The sequence below is a fragment of the Mastomys coucha genome, unplaced genomic scaffold (assembly GCF_008632895.1).
Source record: "Mastomys coucha isolate ucsf_1 unplaced genomic scaffold, UCSF_Mcou_1 pScaffold11, whole genome shotgun sequence".
NCBI lineage: Eukaryota > Metazoa > Chordata > Mammalia > Rodentia > Muridae > Mastomys > Mastomys coucha.
In genome coordinates, this window is record NW_022196893.1 from 16,437,014 (window position 1) to 16,457,930 (window position 20,917).

General features: G+C 52.4%; 2 protein-coding genes across 5 annotated transcripts in view; one reads left to right on the forward strand and one right to left on the reverse strand.

Annotated features, from left to right (window-relative positions):
• The window catches only part of Wnt7b (Wnt family member 7B), a 45,843-nt gene extending 40,546 nt beyond the window's left edge, over positions 1 to 5,297 (reverse strand). The window contains exon 1 of one of the 2 annotated variants that reach the window (XM_031351804.1): positions 4,802 to 5,297. In XM_031351804.1, the coding sequence (XP_031207664.1) occupies positions 4,802 to 4,872 (71 nt within the window). In that variant the 5' untranslated portion in view covers positions 4,873 to 5,297. Of the gene's footprint in view, positions 1 to 818; positions 1,436 to 4,801 lie in introns of those variants that run through there. The other variant, XM_031351795.1, reaches the window with a different exon arrangement.
• Positions 3,084 to 9,078, forward strand: LOC116077336. 3 transcript variants are annotated; one of them, XM_031351831.1, is made up of 3 exons: positions 3,084 to 3,888; positions 4,048 to 4,280; positions 9,049 to 9,078. In XM_031351831.1, exons 1-3 carry the CDS (start codon positions 3,817 to 3,819, stop codon positions 9,068 to 9,070), a joined length of 327 nt encoding a protein of 108 aa, XP_031207691.1. In that variant the 5' UTR covers positions 3,084 to 3,816; the 3' UTR covers positions 9,071 to 9,078. The 3 variants fall into 3 exon arrangements, with proteins under 3 accessions (XP_031207691.1, XP_031207680.1, XP_031207672.1); XM_031351820.1 differs by lacking the exon at positions 9,049 to 9,078 and adding an exon at positions 5,708 to 6,925; XM_031351812.1 differs by lacking the exons at positions 4,048 to 4,280; positions 9,049 to 9,078 and adding an exon at positions 5,708 to 6,925 and having other exon boundaries at positions 3,084 to 3,762.
• Positions 9,079 to 20,917: the final 11,839 nt, after the last annotated feature.

Below are 20,917 nucleotides of genomic sequence, written 5' to 3' on the forward strand. Positions count from 1 at the left end.
TGAGGTTTAATCAGTAGCATCCAGCTTCAATTCCCCCAAACGGCGGTTCCATAAATCAAACTTCTTTTTAAATCGGAGGCCAGAGCATATGCGTCCCATTAGGAATCGGGCGAAGCCACCGCTGTGCGGACGCGCCCCCTCGACTCGCAGGGCGGACTCAGGCCCTGCCGGGAGCTTCCCGTTCGTAATCTGGTGGGTGATGCTCCGCGCACTCTCTAGACCTAGATTACCTGTGCGCACAAGTGTGCGCCCTCCTAGCCTCCTGAAGAGGCGTCTAGTCGAGGAGAGGTCAAGGAGTGGAAGGAGAGCACAAGTGGCCCCAGAGACCTTGGGGAACAGCCTGGGCGCGCTGTCTGGTGGGGCGCAGCATGCACGTGTCTGCCAGTGTATGCGCTGGGAAGCTGATGTGTGCCTGTAGCTCACATCTTCTTGCGTATGGCAAGGCCATGCGCGCCGCGTAGGTTAATACGGCCTACGGAGAGGGTCTCCCGCTGGTCCAGGATCATGCTGGGACGCGCCTGGCTAGCTCTGGCTCTCGCGCTCAATGCACATAGCCTAATCTGCAAAGGCAGTCAGACCGCTCTTAGGCCACCTTTTCTCTGACCCCTTAGCTAAAATTTCTCGTTATCACAGCTGTCCCCCAGGTGATCTACCTCGGCGGCTTAGGTCAGCAAAGTGACCCAAAGAGCCCCAGTTTCTTTGCGCGCAGGGCATCCAGCACCCTACCCGGGACCATCTTGCCACCTCCTCACCCCTCCCCAGCAGCGGTGGCCAGGGGTCCCCTCCCGCCCACCCCGCCCGCCACCGGCGGCACTCACAGGTAGCTGCCGCTGGACAGAAGGAGAAAGATCTGCGGGCAATAGACGGAGACCAGCGCGCTGCGCGGCGACAGGAGGAGCATGGTGGGCTGGCGCGCCTGGCTGGGCTGGGCAGGCCCCACCCGCAGGGCTCCTGAGCCAACTGAGGCTGGGGTCTCCGCGGCCCTCCCTGATGCAGGGCAGCAGCGCTGGGCGCTAGGGGCCAGGGCTCGGGGGCCGGGGGACAGTGCTCGCCCGTGTCTCGTTGCCTGGACCGCGCATCGTGCTGTATCTGGGGCAGTAGCGGGCGCTGGAGCTGGATTTCGGGGCGGGGGCCCGGCGGGGGGCAGTAAGCGCTCCTTAGCGGCTGTCTGGTCCTCTGTCCGTCTATCTTGGTGCGAACCGGTTCCGTCGCTCACTCTGGCTCAAGTCTCTAAGTCTCCCGAAGCGCTGCAGCTGCCATTGGACAGGCTGCCCCTACATCCGCCTCCTCCGCGGGCGGGTTTTTTTTAAAGGGGAGGTTGACCAGAGTGTGCGGCGGGTGCCGCCCCCAGGGTTTGCCCAAGTTGCCTTGGCCGGGATACCCTCGCCACAACCTTTGGCGAGAAACACCGCTACGGAGAGCGCATCTCCGGGAGGCACTGCGCGGAGGCGTGTGCGCCTCTTAGGGGCTGTGCTCAGCAACGTGTGCTCATGTATGCATGCGTGTGCTTGCATGTTTCTGCAGGAGCATGGGCGGTATGGGTGCCCGCAGGTGTGTGTGCACAGATGCCCTGTGTGTGCTGTCCCTCTGTCTGCATGTAGCCTGGTTAGAGATGGTTGGGTGTGGGTCCCCTCTCCCTGCATCTGGGCCAGCTCTGTTCTGCACCCCTTTGAAGACGCGGGCAGAGAAAGCCTTCCACCACGCAGGGCCACCACCTCTGGCTTTTTCATCTCTAATCTTTTACTCTTTGAGGAAAGTTTGTTTGTTGGCAAGAAGGAATTCGTCTAAAGAGCCCTCTCTTTTCTACTAATTATTATTTTTTATAGTTTAGAAACAGACTGGGGTCCCATCTCCTATTTCTGCTAAGCCTGGCTGTATCGGAATGTCTTTGTATAGAGGTATATGTCAGCTAGGGGACGTCTCGGAGCAGGGAAGACATCAGGAAAGGAGGGGCTATGTGTGATACAGTCGTGGTCCTAAAGACTAGGTCCTGAGACTGGGCTTAGCATGGAGCCTCCTGCGCATCCAGGAGTCGGAAACCTCCCTTACCTCCAGACCTCCCTGACGTAGCCCCTTGCTTCTCCCAATCACAAAGGCAGGAACAAGCCTAGCACAGGGCTAGTCCTGACACCCCAGTGACCTTGACTTCCTTGGGACAGCAGTTTCCTCCGCAGAGACCTTAGGTGTTGTGACTCCCCAAGGCCATTGTGCTTGGAACTTGCTGAGAATCCGAGGTACTTCTGTTTTTTTGGAGTGTGAGAGGCTGAATTCAGGTTCTTGCTTGCACGAGAGGTGTGTATGTGGGATGAATGCTCTGGTGGGATTTCTGGAGGCCCCGTGGCACATACAGAAACATGGGGCAGAGGCAGGTTCAGGAGCCTCCATCACAAAATAACCCCTCCCCCCAAAACTATCCGGAGGAGTCCCCAGAATGGCTCCCACACCTTGGATCTCACAACCATTGTCGATAAGAAAGGCTTCACTGGTGAGTGGCACAATATTCTACCACTTAAGGTCAGGCCACCTGAACTAATCCCTCGCAGTCCAGGGGGACACTACCATGCCTTTGCTCTTTTCAGAGGAGAGTGAGAAGCAGCCCCAGACACTTGCCAGAGTGATGGTGTGGGATGCCCACTTTACAGAGACCACGTCCACACCACCTACCCTTTAGGTCACATGGGAAGGTCCAGTTGTCTTTCCTGCTCACCTGATGGAGGACACACACACACACACACACACACACACAGAGAGAGAGAGAGAGAGAGAGAGAGAGAGAGAGAGAGAGAGCACACACAAGCGAAGAGGTCAGCCGTTAGCCTCCCATTTGCAGGTCCCACAGTGGACCTGGCTTCCCTAGCTGTCCTTCCACTGGGTCTTTGGGATTTTTTTTTTTTTTAAACTAAAGAAGCAGGGTGGGGGTGGGGCAGTTTATGGAGGGAGAGGAGTTCTCCCTTCGGGGCTCTTGGGCAGAGGAAAGCCTGCAAGTTCTAAAAGATAGTGGTCACAGGCATCTAGGAGCCCTGGCTGGGCTAGCAGAGACCCTCGGGGTCTCATCCATTCTCTACTCAGTACTGACCACCAAGTTGTTCAGAGCACCAGAGCCAAAACCCCTTCCCAGCCATGAAAGATGAGGTAAAGGCATGAACCCCAAGGACTGTTCCAGGGAGTCCCCCAACCTCAGGAACCCAGGTCCTTCTGCTGACCCTTTCTTCCGTTTGATGATAGGAGGGCCTCTACTGAGGCCCCTTGTGGAAGAAGAGGAGCTACGATGAATGGTCAGCAATAGAAGCCAGGGCCGGTGGAGTCATGCACCCAACTCAAAGGCCTTGGCGCCAGAGCCAGGTAGCCGGGATCTGAATAGAGCTTTCTCCCAAAGAGCTGTGGATCCCTTCACGGGCTCAGGAGAATCATTTCAGGCTGCTGAGAGCCCAGGAAGCAGTGGCCTGCCCACCCTGCCCCCACTCCAGCAAGCTCAACGCCGGGGCACCCCTCACCTTCATAAACAAACACCCAGGGACACAGCCTACCCGCACAAACCTACAATTAACACAACCACTCTCAGCCGCACAGACACTCCCGCCCAGGTCTGCAGGAATAAGGAAGGGACTTCCAATCCTGCCTCTGAGGCCACCAGGTTTGGTCCCTGCCCCTCTCTGGGCCTCAATTTCTTCACCTGTAAGATGGCGGAGGTGCAGAGGGCTGGGAAGGGTGCTGATCTTCAGCGACTGTTTCTACCTCTCGCCTGGAAAGCCGGTCTCCCAGGTACCGGAACCCGCCCCTCCTACAGGTCTGGTCACCGGCCTTCCTAGGGCCAAGATGAGGCTGGTCTCAGAGCGCCGGGCGGCACATAGTAGGATCGCCAGGCGAGGCGGGCACAGATTCCCGCAGGTGCTCCGGGTGGGGGGTGGGGGTTTGGGCCGAGCCGGGCCACCAAGAGTGACTAACGCCCGCGAGGTGCGCTGCGCTCCGTTCGGTCACCCTGCCCCTCCACCCCCAATCCGGGGAGGCCGAGACAGATTCCGTCTAAAGGAGATCGCGGCTCAACAGGTAAGGACTCGGCTGGGTTCAGGAATGTGGAAATACGACTCGGAGCAGCTACGGCGGCGAGCAGCGAGCGCGGCCCGCCTGGAGCCCGCCCGCCCGGCCGCGCAAGGGGGAGCTCGGCGAGAGGGGGCCGGGCGCAGGGCCCCGGGCGGGCGGGGGCGCGGGCCCCGGACGGAGCCCGAGGCTGCTGCGCCAGCCCCACGGCCCATCCTGAGCCAGCCGGACGAGTTGTCAAGGTAATTTCAACATGTCCGGGTGATGGATAGAGACGAAGGGCCGCTGCGGGTGCAAGGCCTGCGCGCTCGCAGCGAGTGCGCGCCCCGATCTCCACCGCCGGGGATGCCCCCCGCACCCCTCCCCCGGCCCGGCGCGCCCTCTCGGCGGCTAGCGCTCGGCCCGGGCTCGGCGCCCAGCGCAGCCCGGGGGAGGGAAGGCGCGTCCCACCCCCGGGGCCTGGAGCCCAAACAGGTGAAAGTACGCGCCCGGCACGCTCGCCGCTACCCGCGAGCCCCGCTGCGGCCGTCCGCGGGCCGTGCTGTCCCTGCTGCGTCCTGGCTCCGCGCCCCTCCGGAGGATCTCTGGCTCCGGGGGCTCGGGTGAGTCTCAACGAGGCTGGGGCGAAGGCCGGAGAAACCAGCCAGCCCGGCCACTTCAAGAAACGCCCTCCCCCACCAACTCCGGTCCCCAGGTCCGTTGGAGGAGGCTCTGGAGGCTGCCGGGTTCCCCTTCTGCCGCCCCCGCCCACAGGTATACTCACCCGAGCTTCACGTAGAGGACGCCAAAGCAGAGAAACACGTAAAAAATCCACTTTCGAAAGTTTCTGTGCATGATCCAGGGAGGGGGGCTGCGCCATAGACAGCTGCGGCCGGAGGGGACGCGCGGGTGGGCAGGGGCCGGGCAGGGGCCAGGGGGCTGCGGTAAAACCAAGCTCAGCCGGCGCTTCGGCTCGGGAGGCGGGCGACGCGCGGGCACCCGGCACGCGTTGCCACCATGGTGAGCCCAGGGCGCCGCAGCCGCCGCGTGCGCCTGGGGGAGTGACCCGGGCGGGGAACCGCGACCTCGGAGCCCAGCGGAGTGACCGTGGGACTCTGTAAGCGCAGGCCAGGGCCAGGCGCAGCGGGCGGGCGCTGCCTCCACTGGGCTTAGCCGCCTGGGGCCGTGCGCGCCTCGCGGTGCGCCGGGGCGGCCAATGTGTCCGCACTTGTCCGCCTCCCCAGGTGACTCGCGGCCCCGGCAAGCGAGCCGCGAGCAGGCGAGCGCGCCCCAGGTAGGAGGATCCGCCTCCCGCCCGCCCTCCTCGCCCGCAGCGCGCTCTCTCGCGCGCGCTCCCTAGCTCTCCCCTCCCTTTTCTCCTCCCTCCCCCGTGACACACGAACGCATCTAACCCCTCGCCCCCCCCTCCCTAGGCCAGCTCCCTTCCGATCGCCCTCCCAGGACTGCGTGGGAAGAGGGGAGGGAGGGGAGAGGGTGCGGCTCCAAAAGAGACACCTGCGCTCCTCAGAGACAGTGAGGGTGGGGGTAGGGGCGGGGGCTAAGAAACTACTCACTCAGGTCTTGGTGGTCACTTGGTTTCCAGTTTCTAGTTGAAGAGAGAGAGGGGGTGGAGGGAGAGACCACCCACCACCATCTCCTTTCTATGTACAGACATCTTTCTTTCCCCTAGACATTACCTACACGGGTGCTTCCAGGGCCACAACCCCAGATCAGGCATTGTTACCTGCCCAACAAACTTCGGTGAAAAATCGTCCCAGCGCCCGACACTGCAGAGCGCAAGCAGAGTCTGGGACTTAAGATTGGTAGACACACCAGCTCGACCAGCATTAAAAGTGGTACCATGACAGAGACTCAGAAAGGCATTCTTGGAGAGTCCCAATCTGAGGATTCTGTCTCACTCTGAAAGCCTGTCCGATGCGGACGAAAGATCTGATTCTTGTTGAACAGCTAAAGCGAGAAGTTAGACTAGACTAAGTGCCTGGTACATCCTGTGTGTGCCTCGCTTGATTCTATCCTGGATCAATGGGTGACAGGGACACTGCCTGTCACAGCTAGGTCTGTCCTAGCTCAGCGGACCAGCTAGTAACCAGACACATGGTGGGAGACCCAAGCCAGGTTTTCAAGCGTCTTCAGTCCTGGACAGCAGCATCAAATGGCGCCATGAAGGCAAGGGGATGAACTGGGAGAGCGCTCCTCTTTAAAGACTGGCCAACACCCAATTGCCTGGTGTGGAAATGAGGAGGGGTATGAGGGGGCGCTGTCCTCAGCCCGGAACCTCGAGCTCAAAAGCTACCGGCCCTGCCCCTAATCCTCTCTTAATCTCTTCAAATCCTCTGAACTTTTGCCACGACCCGGGAGAGAGAGCCGCTCCTGGACCCCAGGTTCAGAAGCCCGCAGATGCAGCTGCGCAGAACGTTGTGAGTCGGAGGACTCTTTAGAAAGGAGAATTTGGACGTCGCAAGAAGGGAGACTAAGGCACAGATGTCAAACGGTAGTTGCAGTCCCACACCACTGTCCCCTGAAATCAAAGAACTCTGGACGTCGCACAACTTGGTAGGCAGGTAGCTAGCTGAGCTGGGCCAGGTGGCTGGGAGCGAGCAGAACAGCCTGGGAGCTTGGCAGGTGGATGCTGCCACCCCGTGGCGATAGGGGGCGACGCCTGCCGCCAGAGCTGGACTTGAGATGTTTAGGGATTCCTTACCTTGCCCTGTAGTCTGGGGGTCATTCCACCGTCCCCGCCAACTGCCTCTGTCTTAGGGTCTGTTAGTGAGACAAAATATTTATGTGGCTGCAGTGAGGCTGGAATAGCAACAGCATCCACGTACCTCTCCCTTCCCCCCACCCCCCCAAAAAAACCAACCAACCAAAACCAAAAAACAAAACCCTAGGCTTATTTTTTATTTTTTTCGAGACAGGGTTTCTCTGTGTAGCCCTGGCTGTCCTGGAACTCACTCTGTAGACCAGGCTGGCCTCGAACTCAGAAATCCGCCTGCCTCTGCCTCCCAAGAGCTGGGATTAAAGGCGTGCAACCCTGGGCTTTTAAGATTCTCACCCCCATCTCCAGCCATGTCAGATCGGAAGGCCCAAGATAAGGTTGGCCTTGGGATTCTCCAGGAGGGTTATGTCCAAGAAAAGTGGGTACTTCTACTGGTAGATGGGACCCAACCTTCTTCTATGCCTTAGTTTCTCCAAAACAGAATGCAGGGTTGTCGAAGTGCCGCGTGGGGTCTGTGGCACTGCGACGTGCTGCCCCCTGCCGGTAGCAAGTGGGAAGCAGCACAGCCCAGGCATGCTAGGAGACCCATAAGCGCAGAGGGACTCCAACGCACCATTTGATCTTACCGCTTGAAGAAGATACAGTTAAAGTTTTGCTCCAAGGTCCCCTACATCTGTCTCTGGGATAAAGTGGGGACTTGCTTTTACTGGGGGAGCTTCCCTCCGGAGAGTTGGGTTGGGGTTGGTATGAAGAAGACAGAAGTTTCCAGAGCCAAGACAGCTTGAGGGCTTGGTTATCTATGGGTTCAGCCGGGCTCAGCTGTTCATGACCTCGTGCTTCCTCATCATTGTCATCATCGTTGTCGTCGTCGTCGTCGTCGTTGTCATCATCATCATCATCATCATCATCATCATCATCATCATCATCATCCCTATACTCTATGGTGTTTTTCTGAAATATCCACCCCCAAATGAGTGAACAGTCATGGGTGGATGCATATCTGGATGAATGGGTAAAAGGGTAGATGGTGCATGAGTATGTCAGTCATGAATGCATAGATGAATGGCTTGGTGAGGTGGATGGATGGGTACACAGATACATGGGTAGGTGGGTAAGAGTGATGGATGCATACATCCATAGACTGCATATGTAGATGGATGGTGTCTTGTATGGGGTTTCTGTTAGGATAAACACCATAACCAAAAACAACTTGAAGGTTTTTTTTTTTTCCAGTCAATCATCAAAGGAAATTAGAGTAAGAATTCAAGGCAGGAATCTTGAAGAGAAGACCTGAAGGAATGCTGCTCATTGGCGTGCTCCTCTTGGTTTGCTTAGCAGGCTTTCTTATAGCACCCTGGACCACTATATCCTCCCAGGAGCATGCACTGCCCATAGTGAGCTGGGTTCTCCTACATCAGTCATTGACCAAGAAAAGGTTCCATTATCTTGCCCACGGGCTAATCTGGTGGTGGCATTTTCTCAATTGAGGTTCCCTCTTCCAAAGTGACTCCTACCTTTTATCAAGTTAACATGAAACAGGCCAGAATGGTTGGTTCCTTCTCAGCTTGACACACAAAGACGTCGATGTTTGGTTAGAACTTTTCCTTTATCATTTGTCCTTAAGATAGGATGGTAATATTAACAGCACAATATAAAACACCCTAACTTTATTTCTATTTGAGACAGGGTCTCTCTATGTATCCCTGGCTGGCCTTGAACTCAACTTTGTGAGTTCTACCTGCCTCGGCATTCTGAGCACTGGGGTCACTCAACACCGTGCCTGGCAAACACTTCAATTTCTGAAAAGTCTTATAGTCCTTAAAAGTTCAAACACAAATTTGGTCTCTTTAAAATATCCAAGGTCTCTTTAAAAGTTCAAGGTCTCTCTCTAAAATATTCAAAGTTTCTCTAAAATTCCAAAGTTTCTCTAAAATATCCAAGGCCTCATAGCTGTGGGCTTCTGCAAACTCAAAGCCCAAGCTAAATGCTTTCTTACTCCAAGAGGGAGGAATCAGGGCATGGTCACAATCAAACCAAAGCCAAACCAAAGTCCAGTGGTGTAGAGTTCAGTGCTTGTCATCTGGGACTCTTCTAGAGGCCAGCTGGCCGGTGGCACTTCTATGGCTCTGCCATCCATAGCACATACAGTTTGTCTCCTAAACTCAGACCAGCTCCACGCCATAGCTGTAGCTGGCCTTGGTGGTCTTCCCATGGTACTGGCACTCCAACATGCTAGGGTCTCCTCTGCAAGTGGGCTGTACCTTTACCAATAGCCTCTTCTGCATTCTTTTCAGGAACTCTGAGCCTATCACATGATGCCAAACCTCAGCTTCTGTCCACAATCCATTCAATTCTGGGGCTTTACTTCAACAGAGGCATTTGTGGATGAGCAGGTAGGTGGGTGGATGTGTGCATCAGTGGATGTGTGCATCAGTGGATGTGTGAATCAATGGATGGATGTGTGCATTAGTGGATGTGTGCATTAGTGGATGTGTGCATCAGTGGATGTGTGCATCAGTGGATGGATGTGTGCATCAATGGATGGATGTGTGCATTAGTGGATGTGTGAATCATTAGTGGATGTGTGCATCATTAGTGGGTGTGTGCATCAGTGGGTGTGTGCATCAATGGATGAATGTGTGCATCAGTGGATGTGTGCATCAGTGGATGTGTGCATCAGTGGATGTGTGCATTAGTAGGTGTGTGCATCAGTGGATGTGTGCATCAATAGCGAATACCTCTATGGATGTATGCATTAGTGGATGTATGTATCAGTGGTTATATGCATCAGTGGATGAGTTTATGATCTCTCATGGTGCCAAGTCTCTTCATGCATTCAAAACCAGAACCACTTGGGAGACTCTTACACATTATCAAGTTCAGCTGTCAACACAAAGTACAGCTTTAGCCCCCTCTGACCACAGCTTCTGTGAACTAACCCTGAGAAAACATTTCTCAGAAGATTCATCCTTAGTGATGCTAATCTCTGACTGATTCTTCAGCTCCACCTGGCCAGCATCAGTTGTCCCAGCAATGCAAAGTTTTCACTTTAGATAGTTTATCACTATCAAAATATCACATAAATGGCCTTGGTAGAGTTTTTGTTTCCCTCTGAATCTTCATGACCCGGGCTTCCACTGTCTGCTCTACTTTCAGTGTTATGCTCCAAATTCCCACAAAGTCAATTAAGCTTTGAATATTCAATGACTTTTCCAGCCCAAAGCTCCAACACCTCCATTATCCTTTCCAAAACAACATGGTCAGCAACACCCCACTCCTGGTACCAATATCTGTTGTAGTTGGGGATTTTATTGCTGTGATAAAGCACTATAACCAAAAACAATTTTGGAGACAAAGTTGCTTATGGTTACACACTCACAGTCCATCATTAAAAGAAGTCAGGGCAGGAATTCAAGGCAGGGACCTGGACTCAGGGAATGAAGTAGAAGAAGCAGCAGAAGCCCTGGAAGAATGGTGCTTACTGGTATGCTCCCATGTCTTGTTCACCCTATCTTCTTATAGTAACCAGGACCATCAGGGGTGGCATAGTACACAGTGAGCTAGGTTCATTAAATGTTAGGCATCAATAAAAAAAAAATGCCTCCAGAGGCCAATCTAGTGAGGGCATTTTCTCAATTGAAGTTCTTTCTAACTTATGTCAAGTTGACATAAAACTAGCTAGCAAAGATGGGCAGTGGACGGATGGTGAGTAGGTGGGTAGATGGATGCATGTTTGGGTGTATGCATAGATGGATGAAATCATACATGGGTGGATAAGTAGGTGAGACACAGATGTGGACATGCATGGATAAATGAATGGGTAGGCATGTGGGTGGGTGGGTACATGAATGGATGGATTGAGGAATGAATGGATGCACAGATGCATGGACTTATTGATGGATAATGGGTATATGGATGGATAGCCACATGGATGGATGGGTGGAAGGATGGATGAATGCATGGATGGATGAGTTAAATGGATGTAAGGGTGGATTCATGGATGAATTTGTTGTGGGAGGAGGTACCCACCATCCTCATGTAGACCAGCATGGGTTATGGGATTCAACTCTAGGTGCTTTGCCTGGGACATTCCTGGATAGTTTGTTTGTTTTTGTCTGGCTGGTCGGGTTTTTGTTTTTGAGACAAGGCATCTGTACATAATCCTGGCTGTCCTGAAACTTGCTATATAGACCAGGATGGCCTTGAATTTATAGAGATCAGCCTGCCTCTGCCTCTTGAGTACTAGGGTTAAAGGCATGTACCACTGCGAAAGGCAGAAAGTTCTAAGCACTAAAAATTTCCCATCTCAGAAGCTTGTCAGTCCTGGCCAATCACCCCAGATTTGAAATAAAAGGGAAGAAATCAGAATACCCCTCAAGCAAGTGATTTCTCTGGGACACTGGCAAGACATGCTTGGGAGTGGTCGCAGAGGGCTGAGCTATGGGGGTGGAAGACTATGAAAGCCAGTACCAACTCACTTTAGTTGACAGGCACTGTGTGCTGGGCTCCATGACTGCACAGCCCCCTGAGTCCTCACAGGACCCTACACACAGGCTTTCCCTGATCCCTGTACCCTAGAGTCAGTTCTGAATGCCTAGAGCAGTGGTTCTCAACTTTCCTAATGCTGCCATACTTTAATACAGTTCCTTATGTTGTGGTGAGCCCAACCATAAAATTGTTCTTTTCTTCTTAAATAAGATTTATTTGTTTATTTATTTATTTATTTATTTTATGTATATGAGTACACTGTAGCTGTACTGATGGTTGTGAGCTATCATCTAGTTGCTGGCAATTTTAATTCAGGACCTGTGCTCGCTCTGGTCGGCCCTGCTTACTCAGGCTTAAAGATATATTTGTTATATTTAAGACACACCAGAAGAGGGCATCAGATCTCATTATGGATGGTTGTGAGCCACCATGTGGTTGCTGGGATTTGAACTCAGGACCTCTGGAAGAGCAATCAGTGCTCTTAACCACTGAGCCATCCCTCCAGCCTCATAAAATTGTTCTTATTGCTACTTCATGCATTGCAACTGTAATTTTGCTACTGTTACACCATCCTAATTATTATACCCATTGGCATTCTTTAATGTGACACTAGCTACTCTCCTGAAGAAAGAAGCCATGTCTTATCTGTCTGGCTTCCGTTAGCATTATCAGCGTTACAGGAACCATTGCAAGGCCTACCTTGGTTACTACTCTACCCTGGAGGCATCATGTAAGTGTTCTAATAAGTAATGATTTGAATGAATTAAGGGGTGAATGAATGACGTTGCAGGAAGCAGCAGGCATGTGTGACCTACAGTGTTCTGGGTTGGAGAGAGAGGGACCTGACCCAACTCCCATGAACCTAGAGGTTAAGCACCCCCATCTCCAGCATCAGTCACATCTGGTTGTTGCTTTGTCCCTCCTTCCCTTCTTCTATGTGGCATCCTGTGAATGACACGCAAGTGGCATGGTCCCTGGCATTTCCTGAGATCCAGCAGCTCCAGCTCCGAGTACCCTGGGCTTGCTCTGATGCTGGGTGAGCAGCTGGGGACCTCTAAGCTCAGGCAGACCAAAGACTGATGGACAGGGCCAAGCTCATGTCGCTGGGGCAGCCTGCTGGCTTTTTTTGATGCCAAGAATATAACACAAGCCGAGTCATTTTGGAAGAGGGAAGCTCAACTGAGAAATTGTTTCCCTACTTGATTGACCTGCGGGCAAGCCTGAGGTGCATTTTCTTGATTCACGATGGATGTGGGAAGACTCAGCTCACTGTGGGCAGTGCCACCCCTGAGCAGGCGATTCTAGATGATATGAGAAACGGGCTGAGGAGGCCACAGGGAACAAATAATGCTCCTCTGTGACTTCTGCTTCAGCTTCTGCCTGTGTTCCTGCCCTGACCTCCCTCAGTGATGGGCAGGATCGGGATGTGTAAGCCAAATAAATCCTTTCCTCCCTAAGTTGCTTTTGGTTAGAGTGACCATAAACTAAGACAGGGAAGTAGGGTTCTCACCCACACCTGTCAAACAGAGGTAGGCTTTTGCTCACACTCAACCTGAGGCAGGAGCAGAAGGGATGTCCCTACAGCTACTGCTGGGAAACCCCAGTTCACGGATGGGAGGGGCACTAAGGATGGCCACAGGTCCGTAGGAAGGTGTTAGGGGAGACTAGGTGATCCCCAGAGGGACTGAGGCAGATGGGAACAGGAAGAGGAAAAGGAGATGTGTGGTGGGTTCTTCAAGATGCCCTGCCTGAGTCCCAATAGTGCCCAAGATGGTGGTACCCTATGAGACAGGTGCACTTAAAGTCACATTCCTTTGACTCCATCAGAGCTTACCCTCATAGCTGCATCCAATTTCCTGAGCTCTCTCAAAGCTGACTTTGCAGCAGCTGGAGCTGGAGAAGCTGTGGAGTGAAGGACAGGAGAGTTTGACCTCTGTTGTACCAGCAGCCGTGAGGAGGACCAGCCTTCCGGGGAGAAGGCTTCTGGCCGTTAGGGCTCAAAAGCTGTTAGAGGGGGCTGGAGCAATGGCTCAGCGGGTAAGAGCACTGACTGCTCTTCTGAAGGTCCTGAGTTCAAATCCTAGCAACCACATGGTGGCTCACAGCCATCCATAATGAGAACTGACGCCCTCTTCTGGGGTATCTTAAGACAGCTACAGTGTACTTACATATAATAAATAAATAAATCTTTAAAAAAAAAAAAAAGCTGTTAGAGAAAATGGAAGCCTCAGCCCTCTCACAGCCATGAACAGAGTTCTGTGCCTACAACCAGGTCTAGCCCAGAGGTGTAGACCTCCAGGCAGCCCTTGCCCTCCCCATATAAACCCCAAGCCATGCCAGGCTGAACTCCTGATGGGGCGGTGGTTAGAAGCCACATACTTTATGATAAACATAAAACCAAGGTTGCAGGGCTTGGATACTCGAGAAGGAAACAGAAATTCCAACCCCAAGACAGCAATGGCCCCTGGTATGGACAGAGTGAGAGATGACTCAGGAAAAAATGCAGGGCACCACACATGGCCTGCATGGGGAGCAGGGGCTTTGTGTTCTGCCACAGGGGAGCTACTGAAGATTTCTGGGGAGAGAGAAGGCACTGGATGAGATGCCCCCTGCCTGCCTGACCAGCCAGGTCTGGGATCACTCAGGGACAGATTCCTCAGTAGTGGGGGAGGGGCCCTAAATGCATGCTGGGAGGTTCTGGAGACAAAATCTGATTAAGAAGGAAGGAGCCTGGACCATAATATCAATGACTGGTGGTTCTAAGTCACTTTCTAGCTCCTGGCAGCTTACCTAGCTGTTGTGTGCTCAGGCGCGCGCGCGCGCACACACACACACACATGTGTGTGTATGTGTCTGGGTGTTGGTGTGTCCTGCTCCAACCTCTATCAGGCGAAGGGCAGAGCCTCCAGGGAGAAAAAGGGATTGAGTCTCTTCCCAGAGAATAAGTGGGGGAGCCATTGCTGGGATGGACAGGCTGAGGTATGGCTGAGGTACTGGTTCTTTAGGGATGATGAGTCAGTCTCCCAGGGAGCAAGACCAGGAATCTGACAGGCCAAGAACAAGAGAGAGAGCCTGCCCCTGGCCAGGACCACAATCTCCAGGAGCCTGCACTGTGTGGATGTGGCCACTAGGGGGCGAGTGCACAGATCTGTTACCCCTTTAAAACAGGTGATCTGTGTTCCCAACAGAAACCCCTTCTCAGGCCCAGAGGGTAGGTCACAGTCTAGCCGAATCCTAATCCTGACCCTGGGCCAGCTTGACCTGGCATGAACGTAGAGGCAGTGGCTTAGGATGGATGCCTCCCTTCTAGTGTAATGCAGACCAGGGCACTGGACTGTTCTGAGTGTGAGGATACAGGGCCCACCAGGCAAGGCCTATTTTGATAGGGGAGTGTGTTTGCCATGGCTCTTTGCTCCTAAAAGTCAACAGTGCTCAGCTCATACCCCCAGTTCTTCACCTCTTTGGCAAAGGTGACTAGGTCCCACCCTTTCATCCCTCTCCTTGCTGGTGATGGGTGCCATGGAGACAGTGTGTGTGTGTGTGTGTGGGGCTTCCAAGGAACAAAGGCCCCTATAGCTCATCCCTGGAGAACACTTTTAATTTCTTACTGGGCTCCTGTGCTATTTGGCAACTTGACACAAACGAGAGTCATCAGGGAGGAGGGAACCTCTCTTGAGAAAATGCCTCCATCACACCAGACTGTGGGTAACTCTGTGGGGCCTTTTCTTGATTAATGATTGATTTGGTAGGGTCCAGCCCTCTGTGGGCTGTGCTTCCTGACCCCTGCCGTGTGGTCCTGGGTTGTATTTCAAAACCAACTTGAATAAACCAGTAAGGAGCACTCCTTATGGCCTCTGTTTCGGTTCCTGCCTCTAAGTTCCTGCCCTGCTTAAGTTCCTGCCTGATTTCCCCCAGTGATGGATGGGGACTTGGAAACCCTTTCCTCTCCAGTTGCTTTTGGTCATGGTCTTTATCACAGCAATAGAAAGCAGACTAAGTCGGGTGGTGGTGGTGCATGCCTTTAATCCCAGCACTTGGGAGGCAGAGGCAGGTGGATTTCTGAGTTCGAGGCCAGCCTGGTCTACAGCATGAGTTCCAGGACAGCCAGGGCTACTCAGAGAAACCCTGTCTCAAAAAAAAAAAAAAAAGAAAAGTAAAGAAAAGAAAAGAAAGCAGGCTAAGATGGCTCCTCAGAGAAAAGACATGGGTATGTAAGGCTAGACCTGAGCATTCTGGAGAAACGTCTCCCCCACAGGTAACCACCACCTAGAACTGGAGACATTCCTTCCCAACAGGTGTTGGGAAATCCAGAAATCATCAAATGATTGGTTGAGAAATCAAGGCCTGAGTGCCTGGTTCCTGGAGAAAAGGGTTGGTTCAGGCCTAAGGGCATAACCCAACACACAGCTTGTATTAAAGATGGATCGCTCACAGCACCCGGAACGTTTTTTGGTGGAAGGTTCTTTATAGGCAGTTGTTTTGTGTCCCGCATATTTAGCAGGGTCCCTGGAACTCCTCTTACCACACACTCACAGCCCCTCCTGTGAGGCATGACAACCAAAGCTATCTGTATATATTGTCAAATGTCTTCCTGGGAGACAAAATTGGACCATTAAAAGCCAGTGTTCTAAGCTATAAAGTGTAGTGTTTTGGGGGTGGGGGACCCAGGTCAACTGTGTGTGCCCAGTACATAGACTGGTAATGAGGCTTATGTTAAGGCTTAGTCAGAGCCAAGTTTTCGGTTTCAGGAAGCACAGACATCCAAAACAGCAAGTGACACTAACCTTGTGCCTCTGACATTCCACTGATGCCAACTCGGTTTGGGCTATACCTAGCTGCAAGGGAGTCTGGGAGCCTAGGTTCAGTTGCTGTCTGGGACCAGCTAACACTAAGTGACCCAGAGGAGGAAGGAGCAACGGATTTCGGAAGACATCTGGCAGCTTGCCATCTTTCTTAGATGCAGTCCCCACCATGACCTGTGGACTCCCTGCTGACACCCTTCTGGGCTCTTTATATTGTTTCTACCAGTTGCTCTTATCTCCTGGCCCAGGGTAGATGGTCCCAGCTCTGGAATGTAGTGTAGGAACTTTGTGGCCCTGTCAGCCACCTGTCAGTTGTGGTTTCCTCTGGGTCAGGCAAACAGTGCACCATTCCCCACGTGGACCCATCTCTGGCTCTCTCAAGGTTCCCTCATTCTCCAATGTTCTTCCCTATGCTGCCCGTGAGTAGGTCCTAGCTCACCGCAGAGAAGTCTAAACAGTGAGCATGCCGTTTTCTTTCTCACAAGAGAAATTCAGCTATAGATCGAACACCAGATCAGGGCCACACATATCACAGAGGACATGACTGCCATCCTGAAAATGGAGCGAATCACCTCAGAGTGATTAAGATGGCCACAGGAGAGAGAGTTCTGTCATCACATTCTGCCTTCCAGGATGTTGGATGAAGGGCCAAAGAAAATGTGTGGTCAGTCTTGGTTGTCAATCTGACTGGATATGGAATTAACTAAGAGACATGCCACAGGGTAAGACTGGGAGGGTATTTCCAGGGAGAGTTAACTGAAGGGAGAAGACCCTCCCCAAGAGTGGGCAACACATTGCCAGTGGCTCAGATATAAAGAGGCTTGAGAGAAGAGCAGTGCTACCTGCCCACCTCTGGTTCCTGCAGGCAAGGGCATCTACCTTGCTGCTGCTGCTGCTGCTGCTGCTGCTGCTGCTGGTGGTGCTGCTGCCATTGTTTGCTATCATCAGAACCCAACTTCCTTGGCCTTCCAATGTGAACTGAAGACCAGCAGCTCTCCAGAAAGTTCTCCAGGCTTGTGGCACCAGATTGGGTCTGCTGAGACATCCAGCCTCCTGGATTCCCAGCCTCTCTGGTTGCAGATGGCCACGGGTGGCCTACCCAGGCCTTGCCCCATAAGCCACTCTAATAAATCCATTTAGTAACATGCATTCATTCTATGCCTTCTGTTCCTCTAGAAAGCCCTGAGAGGGCAGAGGGCAGTCTCTCGTCACTCCTAAATGTCCCTGACACTTTTCCACGTTGGCCACATCCAGCTGTGAGCCTGTTTAGAATAGGTCACCTTTTAGCTGAGCATGATAAACCCAGTGGAAGCTGGAGCTGTTACAAAGGGAGGGAGAGACAGATATCAGGGTGGGAGGCATACATGGACAATCCCTGCCGTGCCCATTTCTCTGTACCCTGCAACCCTTCTTAAAGTCATGGTCCATCCCTGCCGTGCCCATTTCTCTGTACCCTGCAACCCTTCTTAAAGTCATGGTCCAGGAAGCCTGTGGGTGACACGTTCCAGACTTTCTTGCTGGGGACCCAGAGTCCCCCGCTGAAGCAGTGAGGGAGTAGAAAGGCACCATCCGCCTCTGTCACCCCGGAGTACTGGGTCAATGCTATCAATGTGGACCTTGTGGATGTGGGGGTGCAGCTCATGGCCTAGTGCTAGAGCTTGTCTGCTTCTGTGACTCGGTTGATTCTTGTGTGTGTTTCTTGACTTTCCAGTCAAGGGAGCCTCAAGTCTTAGCTCTCCCAGCCTGTCTACCCTGGCTGACCCAGTGAGGAAGGAGGTTCATTTCAGAGCCGGAGCCTGTCACTGTCCCTGGAAGGAGAACTGACCATTTTGTAGCCTGTAGCTGTGTGATCCTGTTTTTCAGGTAGATCTAAAAGTTGTAGATGGGCTGGCGAGCTGGCTTAGTGGGTAAAGGCGCTTGTAGCACAAGCCTGACAACCTGAGTTCAATCCCTAGAACCCACATAAAAGTGGATGGAAAGAACCAACTCCACAAGTTATCCTGTGACTTTAACATGCAGGCCATGACATATGCACACACACACATACACACACACATGATAAGAATAATAACAAATTTTAAAATGTAAATAAAATTATAGGCTCCTTTTTTTTTCTCTTGACAGGAGATCTCATGTAGCCCAGGCCAACAACCTTCAACTTTTTTATTTATATGTATACTCATATATATGAGTACATATGTTACATATATATGTCATTGCGTATATACATATATATGAGTGTACACACACACATACATATATATGAGTAGTATACTGTCACTGTGTTCAGATACACCAGAAGAGGGCATTGGATCCCATTAAAGATGGTTGTGAGCCAAAATGTAGTTGCTGGGAGTTGAACTCAGGATCTCCGAAAGAGTAGCCAGTGCTCTTAACCTCTGAGCCATCTCTCCAGCCCTGACTGAACTTTTGATCTTCTTGCCCCTGCCTTAGGTGCCACCACACAGTTTATGCTGTACTGGGGATTGAACCCAGAGCATTGTGTGTGTTAGGAAGCATGGCACCCACTGAGATATATTTCCACTCTTGAAAAGTCAGGTGTTCTTATTCATCTTGGACACCAGGGGCCACAGCACCAGGCTGACCAGAGGTAGCGTGGAGCCTGGGAACCTACATTCTCACACCATGGCAACCACACAGGATGCATGAACAATAGACTCCCTTGTCTTAAAGCAGCGGCTCTCAGCCTTCCTAATGCTGCAGCCCTTTAATTCAGTTCTTCATGTGGTGACTCCCAACCATAACATTTTTGTTGCTACTTCGTAAATGTAATTTTGCTACCGTTATGAATCATAATATAAATAAATGTCTGGTATGCAGGACCTCTGTGAAAGGCTCACTGGACCCCCACCAAAAGGGGTCGGGACCCACAGGTTGAGACTCACTGCCTTAAAAGAGTAGGGGGACCAGGATTCACTGTGGTTCCACACTCACTGAGAAGGGAGTTGGACCCCGATATGTTCTGACCATGGCAGGAAGGGCGTCTGTCCTGGCTATGCCACTGCCTTACCTGCTCCTCTCTCACTGTGCATACAGGAGGTGGACACTTAGCTTGGAGCTCCTCAGCCTCTGCCGAGGGCTCGTCCTTTCTACCTGAGGATGATCCTGGGCTGTTAGGAGGTAGCATGCAGGTGTCAGGGTAGACTCCATCCTATACTGGCCTGGGAAGTGCCTTCTTGCTCAGCACACTCCAAGTGATGGTTTACACTATGAGCTAGATTTGAACCCAGTACATACCCCGTGGGAGACCTCTCTTCTCTAGAGCACCTCATCCGCAGGGGCACAGAAGTCCATGCTGTTGTGAGGCTAAGTGCGGGAACAGAGGCCTCTGGGTCCAAAGAGCAGATGGTACTCTCAAGGACAGGACTGTAGATGGGGATGGGGCCTCAGTTTCCCTCTCTGTGCATAGTGCCTGCCTCTGCCATTCTGAGGTGCAGAAAGCCCTTGGTAGGGCCTGGCATCTACTGAGCACTGTTCTCCAGCACCGTCATCGTCCCCGTGAATGACAGTTATGGTGGCTCTTGGGTTACATCCAAGATTATTAAGGTGGAAACTCCTCTTTGACCCTGCCTGAGAGGGGGCTGGGCCCCCTTCAGAGCTTTGGTGGTACTGGGTGTGCTCAGGGACCTCATTGTCCTCCTCTTGGGCCACGGGCTCCCTACAAAGGCTCTGGGTGGATGCGACAGAGGGAGTGACGGGGAAGTCTGGCTTCTGAGAGAGTGAATCTACAGGGGCATGCCAGCCCTGGCCCTCCAGACCATGGGAAGCCCCAACACAAGCACAAGCACCTCCGGTCAACTGCATTCCACTCGGACTTGTGCCATCTTTTCACATACAGTTACCCTGGTTGTCTTACTTAGGGCTTTACTGCTGTGAACAGACACCATGACCAAAGCAACTCTTATAAAGGACAATGTTTAATTGGGGCTGGCTCAGAGGTTCAGAGGATCAGTCCATTATCATCAAGGTGAGAACATGGCAGCATTTAGGCAAGCATGGTGCAGGACAAGCTGAGAGTTCTACATCTTCATCTGAAGGCTGCTAGCAGAAGACTGGCTTCCAGGCAGCTAGGATGAGGGTCTTAAGTCCACTCCCAGAGTGACACACCTACTCCAACAGGGCCACACCTCCTAATAGTGCCACTCCCTGGGTCAAGCATATACACACCACCATATTTGTCTTCCTCACCAGCTAGGCTGTTAGACACAAAAGGGTCCCTCATGAGCTGGTCGATGTAGTTCATTGGTAGAGCACTTGCCTAGCCCACACGAGGCTCTCAGTTCAATCCCCACTACTGCCACACATGTGCACACAAGCAAAGTGAAGTGTGACATGCGAGAGCTTACAGGGCACCTGAGTGGCACTTAGTAGACTCTGAGTTAATCAAGTAAATCTTCACTCCTACAAGTGTGGACTGCTGGTGGTGTTGCTTGGCCAATGAGTTATCAATGCAAATACTTTAAGGTATGGGGGGCTGCAGTGTCTGTGTGTCTGTGGTATGTGTATGTGTGCTCTGTGTGTATGTGGTATGTGTGTGATGTGTGTGTGTGAGAGAGATGTAGTGTATGTGGTGTGTGTGTCTGTGTGTAGTATGGTGTGTGTAATATTGTGTGGGGTGTAGTATTTGTGTGTGTGTGTGATATGTGTAGTATATGTTTGGTGTATGTGGTGTGCTGTGTGTGTGGTATAGTGTGTGTGTGTGTATGTGTGTGGTGTGTGTAGTATATGTGGTGCTTATGGTGTATATGCATGTATGTGTGTTATGTATGTTGTGTGTATGTTATGTGTTGTGGTGTATGTGCTTGTGTGTTCGTGTGTGATATGTGTGATGTGTGTTTCTTGCATGTAAATC

Bases quoted from the DNA above. Each gene is read 5' to 3' on its own strand.
- LOC116077336 (XM_031351812.1), top strand. From the start codon at position 3,273: ATGGTCAGCAATAGAAGCCAGGGCCGGTGGAGTCATGCACCCAACTCA. The intron at 3,763-5,707 runs GTACCGGAACCC...TCTTTCCCCTAG, and splicing joins CTGGAAAGCCGGTCTCCCAG to ACATTACCTACACGGGTGCT.